The sequence below is a fragment of the Lytechinus variegatus genome, chromosome 3 (assembly GCF_018143015.1).
Source record: "Lytechinus variegatus isolate NC3 chromosome 3, Lvar_3.0, whole genome shotgun sequence".
Classification (NCBI taxonomy): domain Eukaryota; kingdom Metazoa; phylum Echinodermata; class Echinoidea; order Temnopleuroida; family Toxopneustidae; genus Lytechinus; species Lytechinus variegatus.
Window position 1 is genome coordinate 35,314,822 of NC_054742.1, and position 10,199 is coordinate 35,325,020.

Here is a 10,199-nt window from a genome sequence, read left to right on the forward strand (position 1 = left end):
TACTAAAAGAAAAACATTTCCAAGTAAAGTACATTGACAGAAAAGTGTTAAAAAAAAAACTTACTAAAACTATGAAAACAAAAAGAAAGAAGTAAAAATACAAATGCTCAATCTAAATAATCATAATAGAGTATGAAAGCAACTTAAAGTTGGTACATTATGAATTTCATTGAGCAATCGATTATAAATTGATATCCCCGATAGAAAAATGTCCTTTTACAATTGTTAGAATTTGGCTTGGGTAAATTAATAACAAATACTTTAGTATTTGTTTTCCGATTTTAATGAAATTTTTGGCATTTTGCTCAGTGAATACCACTCTATGTATCAAAATATAAATATTTTCACCCCGGACTATCCCTTTAAGTTCAAAGCAGTTCAGTGCGGATAATAAACGAAATATATTAAAGCAGCAAAACATAGCAAAAGTGGAAAATTTGTATAAGTCACCAGCGAGCGAAGCGAGCTAGAAAATCTTGGCCTTTTAAAAAGATTTTAAATATAAATTCAAATTATGTGATGGTCGCATTGGCAATTTAGCCGATCAATCAATCAATCAATAATTAGTCACGCGATATCGTATAAAAGAGACATGTTAATTCATAATACAATTATTTTTTAGGGGTATAACTCCGTCCTTGTTGATTAATTGAATTGAAGGCTACACGTGCCATAGAAAATGTTTCCTGAGAATTATTTGAAGATTAGAAGAACGTTAAACTCATATTTTCAACAAGACGTTTTGTATCGATATACGGCCCCATATTTTTTCGGTATGCCTATTTTCTGCAAGAGCATGCAGAGACAGCCGATCTACAACAAAAGGCTAAAGATAATCATTCGACCCAACCCATTCTCATTTTTCTTACTTTGTAATCTGATTACAAAAAAGTAAGTATGTATAATGATTAGACTGATTCGAGAAGAAAAATATGGTTAACAACTCAACAAACTTTGTGCGAATAAAACAAAATACATGTATCACTCGGTTTTCGGAACTATGTTAGTGGCGGAGGAATTAGGACTGAGTGTCATTAATGAATAAAATCTGCTGATGAGATGCTTTACCGAGTTGCCCCTAAATGTGCATGCGCCGGGTCAAGCAGGTGTTTATCTTGTTACCCGAATCGAGTTCTACAAGTTAGGATAGGTGGTTACCCTGGCTAGGCCGTCGGGATATCCCTGGGGGCCCCTTGAAAAAAATACTTTTTTTAATTAAAAAATGGTCTAAATAGCCCTTTATTCCCTTTAATTTTGTTAATTTGAGCCCCCTTAATGTACATGCGCCGGGTCAAGCAGGTGTTTATCGTGTTACCCGAATCGAGTTCTACAAGTTAGGATAGGTGGTTACCCTGGCTAGGCCGTCGGGATATCCCTGGGGGCCCCTTGAAAAAAATACTTTTTTTAATTAAAAAATGGTCTAAATAGCCCTTTATTCCCTTTAATTTTGTTAATTTGAGCGCTCTTAATGTACATGCGCCGGGTCAAGCAGGTGTTTATCGTGTTACCCGAATCGAGTTCTACAAGTTAGGATAGGTGGTTACCCTGGCTAGGCCGTCGGGATATCCCTGGGGGCCCCTTGAAAAAAATACTTTTTTTAAATTAAAAAATGGTCTAAATAGCCCTTTATTCCCTTTAATTTTGTTAATTTGAGCCCCCTTAATGTACATGCGCCGGGTCAAGCAGGTGTTTATCTTGTTACCCGAATCGAGTTCTACAAGTTAGGATAGGTGGTTACCCTGGCTAGGCCGTCGGGATATCCCTGGGGGCCCCTTGAAAAAAATAATTTTTTTAATTAAAAAATGGTCTAAATAGCCCTTTATTCCCTTTAATTAATTTGAGCCCCTTAATGTACATGCGCCGGGTCAAGCAGGTGTTTATCTTGTTACCCGAATCGAGTTCTACAAGTTAGGATAGGTGGTTACCCTGGCTAGGCCGTCGGGATATCCCTGGGGGCCCCTTGAAAAAAAAAATTAAATTAGAAATTTCCAACCCTTTTATTCACTGACTTTTGTCCCCTAAAAAATCCTCGTATTAGGGCAAGCCAGCTATTTTATGGTTGCCCGAGACGTGTTCCACCTTTTAAACCCCCTAGCTAGCTTTCAAAACCCCTAATTTTTTAATATCGAATATTGAATATCTGTCCAACTTCACACGCGTTTGAATATCGAACCTGAATATCCAACCAACTTCACAGTTTGAATATCGAATATCGAATATCCAACCAACTTCACGCCGGTCATCGTAGATTAGACATCATGGGGCCCGTTTCTCAACACCGTTATAAGTCTAACTTCTTGACTGAATCGGAGATAGTGAGCTACTTGTCCGCTGTTTCACGAAGTCCTCTTTACCAAGTTCAGGCCCAACAAACGTAATCAACCATAGAGGTTGAAATTAAATCCCAAAACAAGTGGGATAATGTAATACAAAATACCGGTAACGATGAAAACCATAGCACATGCTCGATCGCACTCGTCGCATGCATGCATCATACACGTGCGTGGTGGTAGTACGCCCTCTATTGCCCTCTCATTTCCAGTATGTTTGACGTGCTGTACTTTTATTTCTCAGCTCTACAGAATTTCTGTGCTCTCCAGAATTTCTGCAGTCTCTATTTTCGACGAGGTAGCGCTATTTGCGATGGACTATAATTCAGTCGTTTTGTTTAATTTTGCGGTTGTCTGTATTTCTGAGGTTGCCTCTATTTCTGTTGTTGTTTATGTTTCTGAAGTTTTTGTGTTCTGAGGTTGTCTATATTTCTGTTGTTTATGTTTCTGAAGTTTTCTTAAATTCTGAGATTGTCTATATTTATTAGGTTGTCTACAATTCTCTGGCTGTCTATATTTTTGAAAATGTCTTTATTTCTGTGGTCTCTATTATTCCTGTAGTTCTCTTCAATTCTGCGGCTGTCTATATTTCTGAAGTTGTATTTAATTCTATGAATGTCTTTACATTTCTCAGTCTTTCTCTATTCCTGCATGAACCTATATTTCTGTGATTGTGTTCAATTATATGGTTATCTACGTATTTTTTTTATCATTTATTATTCTTTGCGATTGTCTTGTTTTTGTGTTTGTCCTTATTTCTGCACTAATGTTTGATTCTGTGAATTTCTATTTTTTTGTTATCTTAGTTATTTTAAAAATTTCTTTATTTTTAGATATATTTCTGCATTTTAGTTTATTTTCAACGGTACATATATATTTCTCAAATCGGTAATTTTGGCACTTATGGCCGCCCGAAATTAGGCGACATATTGGCCCGAATTCACAAAGGTGGTTTTGAAAACCCACGGTTGAGTCCATGGTTTATGTAGATTTTCTGTATAAATTACGCTTATTTCAGCGTGAATATATACGCTATTTTATTCATGAGTCCACTGTTTGAAGAGTGGATCTGGGGACCGTTTCATCAACATTTTTGTCCGACAAGTTGTCAGATCTGACATCTTTCCGCGATTCTGATTGGCTGAGAGTCACTGTTACTATAGTAACTGTCGGATAAAATGGGATTTGTCGGATAAAACGTCCGACAAGTCCTTTCATGAAACGCTCCCCTAGATTCATGGATAAAAACAGTGGACTCATGAATAAAATAGCGTATATAAATATGGTAACATGCGTCAATTTGGCGCACTGTGACAAAAGCGCGCATCAGCATTGGACATGTTTTATACACGCACCCGATACGCGCTAAATTAAGCGTAATTTATACACGAAATCTGCATAAACCATGGACTCAACCGTGGGTTTTCAAAACCACCTTTGTGAATTCGGGCCATTTTGTTTTTATATTGTGTCTTTATATTATGCTCTTCTTCTGAATCCATTTTTATATAAATAAATAATTCCATGTGATTCGTAATTTTGTCAAATTAATGAGATAAAAATTACATCTAACAGAACGAGTGACAATCTATCCCAGCAACCTGAAGTTTATCGTTGGTGCATATCGTCTGCTGCTATTCGTTGAGTTGATTTGCCTTCAAGTTCGGATTACATTCACTTGTTTTTAAGTACAGTTTTATCATTATTTTCCCTTTTCATAGTCACAGAGGTAAGAGACTCTATCTGGACAGTGTGGTAATTCATTTTCATGATCAATTTGGCCCGCGCGGTGTAGCTGGCACTTAGCAGCTGCATGAGTTGGTAGCGAATCGGCATGTGATCGTGTTTCAAGTTCAATTGTCTGACTCATCATCATCGGCGTAATTCCCCCGATTTACCTCCAACTACGTCCCTTTGTTGTTCATTTCATCATCATTCTCTTCATCTTCAAAATCATCAATTTGAAAATCCAAATCTGGATAAAATTCTGGGTTTTCTTTCATTTCGTGATCGAAGTATTCAGTGACAGTGTGGAGAAAACGTACCCTCGCAACAGGTTTTGCATGCAAGTGGAGCTTCACGTGGGAGAGCCAATCACGCCTCTCGTACAGAAAGTGACGTCATCAAATTCAAGTCAATTCAGAGACCGATGCGAGGCATATTTCGGAGAGGCAATTTAGCGTTTTTTAATCGGCAATTTTCACCTTATGTATTATTTTCGGTATTTTTGAATGACCCACTGATAATCCCCACATCATCACCTTTCCATAATAAGACCACATTCATAATCAATATATTTCTCCTTTAAGACGTTACCTGACGGTCCTTGGAAGAGTTACGGTTGTCAAGTCATTGTTTGTGTCTATTGAACTACTTAATTCTTTCTCTCCAAGTGAGTTATTTCTAAAAGATGTAAATTCCCAATTTCATAGATTCATATGGGGAGAGAAACCAGATAAAGTAAGTAGAAATCAAATGTCTCAGAGTTATCTGAAGGTGGAGTAAAAATGATAAACGGTTCCATTGACGGTAATATTATTTGTCGTCTTCAGTCTTTTTTGCATAAACTCAAAACGTGGATCTTTATATGGGAAATAACTATTTTTTTAGACTGGCACAAAAAATTAAAAATCCTTTTTGGAAAGAAATGTTCTTAGCGTATAGCAAACTGTTTTCTATGCACTGTAATGATAGACCTTGCCAACCCTTATGGAACAATGATTTTATCAAAATAGGTAAAATAGCTCAATTCACAGTAGATCTCTAAATAATAGGGGTGTTCGTTTTGTTAATGATATTTTAGATGTACATGGCAATTTCCTCTCTTTGAATGACCTTCAGGAAAAATACAATGTTCAAATAAATTTTCTTTTTTACCGTGGATTATGTGATCCTATAAGAGACGGTTTTAGCAATGGCACACACTTAAGTAAGTTCCAAGAACCTATTATCCCTGATACAATATCACTTGTTATAAAATATAATAAAGGTTGTTCACACATCGATTCTTAAAAAGAAAAGAAAAGTGGAGTGTAAAAGTTCTTAAGTGGAAGTGTATATTCGATATGAATGACAAACAATGGCAGTCGTATTGCTCTATTGGATTCAGTTGTACTATCGATGTGAATTTACGTTGGTTTCAGTTCAAAATAATGCAACGCATTTTATATACAAATTAAATATTGTTTAAAATTAATTTAGCTCAACAAAAAGAATGTACTTTTTGTAATGTACACCGTGAAACAGTCACTCATCTACTTTGTGAATGTACATGTATTAAACATAAATTATATGAGACAGGTTTGAGCAATGGATATTTCTTAAAACTGGAAATAGAATATTGTTCTCTAATAAAGAAAAATTATTTGGTTTAAGAGGTTCAAGTAATCATGCATTAAATTGTTTATTGATAGTGATACGGCTAATGATTTACACTTCCAGAGTAAAACATCAATTACCTGTTTTTGATAATATCAAATTTGAACTTCAGAATTATTTCAAGAATGAAAAATATATCGCAGAGTCAAATTGTAAAATGGTAATGTTTACAAAGAAATGGTTTCAATTACGTGCCATGTTTACATGAAGTGATCTGTTCAGTTCCCTTTCCATGTACAATTATACATATGAATATTATTGTTCATTTACTCCTCGCCTGTTTCTTAAATTGTTTACTATTATGTGAACCTGACAGTTCAATTTATATATTTGTTGCAATAACTGTTATACTGTATTTCGTTATTAATTTGATTTGTCATTGAAAAGATATCTTGTTATGCTTGAATAATAATAAAATCCCTGTGGAGGGGAAACAAATTGAAAAAAAGTGATCATAATGTTAAACCCCGTCGAGCCGACGCCTGCATGCGCAGAACTCCGCCTCTATCAACGCTCGAGTCACCGCTAAACCAACGCGCGCGACCGCTCGCCACCGTTAAACCAACGCTAAAGCTACGCTGGCTTCAGCGGTGCACCGCTAAGACAACGCCCATGTTTTCGATTTTTCCCCAATTTTGTGAGCGATGACGAGCGTTGTCGAAATTTGACCCTCTCTACCTACCGCTCCACGACCGCTCCAACAACGCTCGGGCGGTGTGACCATGCCTTTAGCGGGGACGTTAAAAAGAATCAGCGGAATCCTAGCGGATGAAAGCGAATGGAAGTGTTCTTTTGTTTTTCATTGTTTTTTTTTCAATATAAATTATTACAGACCATTTAACAACTAAATAAACCCTAAATTAACCAAGCAGACCAGTTAGAATGAAAAATAATCACCCCTTATGAATTTCATCTCCCACAGACTTTGTACACAAAGTATAAAAATGAGCCATTTTCGGCATGACATCGTCTCATACAAAGTCACGTGGCGTCGCGATGGTATACTCGTATGTCGCACATTTGATCTCAAAAGTTGCGCGAGACCTAAAAAAAAAAGGCCTTAAAATTTTGCGGCGTTATCTTTTTTGTTTCTGAAATATCACGTGAAGCGTTGAGGGAGGGGCCATTAAGGGCCCCAGTCCTTGTTGGGTTAACATACGCATCTCACTAATCAAATATTGCGAAGAGCTAAAGAGGGGCATTTTAAGGCTTGTTCGTATAGGAATTCACTAAGACCATAGGTATTTCACTAACAAAATGAGCTGAAAATTTGTTATATTAGGATCAGAAAAAGGGACATTTTTGAGGACTGATTATAGGAATTCATGAAGAGTAGACATATCTCACCAATCCACTATGCGAACCTAAACACGGACAGGAAATGTTTGATATCAAAACCTTGAAATTGAACAATCACTTTAAGTAGTCATGTTAAAGGAGCAAATGTCACTACATAAAACAATAATAACTCGAAGTGCGAGGAAATATATTTGGTATGTATTGACTTAAAAACAGGTTTTAGTATAACAGGATTATATATTTCGATAAACAGACAATGCGAGCACCAGGAACAATAAAGACATAGGCCGTGAGCGAATTATGTTGCATAAAGTTATGTAAAAAAAATGTTTCTTATGTTATTTAACATAGTATAGCATTATAATGAACAATAATTTATTCTTTCCCACTTTATTTCTCTTCCTTTCTCCATCTGTGTCTTATTTTCCCCGGGTTTTTTTTTTTTTTTTTTTTTTGGGGGGGGGGGACATGTGCCCCAATGCCCAACCCCCCCGTAGTTACGCCACTGAACGGATGACAAGATTTGTTTACGCGATACATCATCTTTGCATAAGTGCAATGAGACCGGTAGACTCTCTCGTATACGTCTCTCTGTCATTCATTCTCACCCCTTACTTTCCCGGACTCTCTCCCCCCCTCCCTCCCTCCCGCTCTCTCTCTCTCTCTCTTTCTTTCTTTATTTTCTTTATCTATTTCCTTGTCTCTAACGTTTATTTCATGGGGTCTTTGTTTCATGACATCGGTATCGACAAGAATTTGGAGGGCACTTGTTCACTTTATGCTACATTTATGTTGTGTTTGTAGGCAGTGGGTGGCACCAGGATTTCAAAATGGGGGAGGCAAGTGGGGGATCAAACAGTTTTTGGGAGAGGAGCACAGGTGCATTTACTATACTTTTTTCTCAGGTTTTTAAAATGTTTCGGGGACGCTCCTGACTGGGGAGGGGACAAATGCCCCATACCCCTCCCCCTTGGTAACGCCACTGTATGTAGGTCTATATCCTCTACCCTGTCGTCCAAAGACCGAAAGAAAATAAGAAGAAAGAACATCTTTTACTCACCTTTGGAATGGAATGTTTAATACTCAATTTTAAATGAAAGAAAGATAAAGAACTATTGCACACTGAACCTTAACCTGATCTTTAACACCATAGGAGAGGATAATTAATACAATTAATCAAGTCAAGTCAAACACAATGTTTTCAAATACAGATATATTACTGCCTATATAACAAAATATATGAATCCAACATGTCCGATATCTTTTCTTCATTTCATTTTGCAATTCTTGCTATCATCTTTGGTTACTTATACTCAGATCTCCTCACATCGGTATTCCGAGACACATGCAGATCAACGATGATTGTTGTCAATGTTTGATGTATTTTGTTACGAGTCGTAATTTATTGCATCCAAGAAAAATTACGTTGGAGCAGACCTGCCAGTTTCAGGTCATACTCGTCATAATACTGCTTCAGTTTTTCAATTATATTTTCATCTACAATCGGGAGATGGCGCTGTGACATTTCGTAAACACAGTGTGTATCGGGTCTCCTCTCAACGTTCACACAATAACGCCCATCTTGGTCATGGAATTCAAAATGTTCATTGCGGAAGAATTGTTTAATGCCGAGAAACGTTTCTAACCTTGCTAAAGTCTGAAGAGGTTGATGTACGAAGTCGTCTCTATCAATGACTAGATAACTTCCGTTACCATCAAAAAGTGTTTGCAGTTTCTTGATGGTATGATAGTAGACTCCTGCTTGGATTAACGAGGAGTCAGCATTTACTCGGTTATAGCGATCTATCAAGGTGTTTTCAACAGTCACTGAATTGTCCTGGTGATTATAGGGAATCATTTCTTCATTGGATACTGTTTCATTTTTATTCTGGAAGACAGTGGGCTGCATGGAATGCAGAGTGAGGTTTAAAACACCTCTATGTGTACTAGCAATTTCTGATATTATTCTAGCGACTGGGTCTCGAATCACGATCACCACCTTGATCCCAGAAGCTGCTTGTTGAATTGCGCCCTCTAATAGATCGTGATCATCGGCGTACGCGGGAGAATGCTCGACTGTCATTTGAAATCGTGATGAGAATGGCTGCTTACGCCTCCACTTAGAAATCTGACTATCCAAGTCGATGCTCGGCTCGAGGTGTGACTCCGAATGCGAAATTACGGATGGATGAAGTCCCAGTATTTTAGTAAGAATAAACGAATCACAACCTCTGACCCCAATGACTAGTGCCTGGGGTAACCTTTGTTTGCATTCCAAAGCACGCAATGCTTTATGATTCGTTAGCAGGTCAATCTCACCGCTCGCCATGTATGTATAACATCCTACTTTGTACATATCCCACGCTTCAGACTGTGTAATAGTACCCTTCTGTTTCCTCTTCCAATCTGATATCGAATCCTGTCTTTTATCCTCACTCTCTCTTTGTTTTCCCTCCAAGTCATCTTCTGAATCTCCAAAGTGTATCCAGGCGATACGAGTCAGTATTAACCAGGTCGCTATCAGAATGATCGCCGCAAGCACTGGCGCCAATCCCGCCTGTGACCGACTAATCTGTCCAAAGCGTCCCATTTTCCAGATTTGGAGGGTGATTCGGCGACGGTAATCCCTCCTTACTCTTCGCGAGATCATCCACGGTTTGGTTGGCGTCTCCCTTGGTGAAAAAGCATCTCAGCTCTTCGTATCGGGTAACACTGCACAGACCTAGAGAAAGATAAGAGATGGGAGCGAGTTGAAAAAAAAATGCAGTAAGAATGCTCTGGACTTAAATGGCCCCATTTGAATGTCAAGACAAACATGCTTCACAAGAAATGCCTAAGGATGTTTGATAATGAGAGCTAAATCTATATAGGTACATAATGACATACAAGAATCAGTATTCATGAAAAGAAAGCACACACAAACAAGAAAATGACATTATTTAGGTACGCGTCACCGTTGATACCATTAAAAGCAATTATGAATAAAATTCATTTAAATGCTTGTACAGATTAGAGTGATTGCAATAAGAATACTATCAGAAATGATAATTAGTATTATCGATTGTAGTAATGGTAATATTGGTTGTATTGATAATAAGTATAACAATAAAAGTCGATATAAATAATATAAGTTTAAAAATGACTATAATAGCGCTACTCGTCTCAGACTTATGCAATTATCCACGCTAATGA

General features: G+C 37.3%; 1 protein-coding gene across 1 annotated transcript; it reads right to left on the reverse strand.

Moving 5' to 3' along the window:
* Positions 1-8,006: 8,006 nt before the first annotated feature.
* LOC121412203 (heparan sulfate glucosamine 3-O-sulfotransferase 1-like) lies at positions 8,007-9,724 on the reverse strand. The gene has a single exon (XM_041605111.1). The coding sequence runs from the start codon at positions 9,655-9,657 to the stop codon at positions 8,410-8,412; it is 1,248 nt and encodes a 415-aa protein (XP_041461045.1). The 5' UTR covers positions 9,658-9,724; the 3' UTR covers positions 8,007-8,409.
* Between the last annotated feature and the right edge of the window lie 475 nt (positions 9,725-10,199).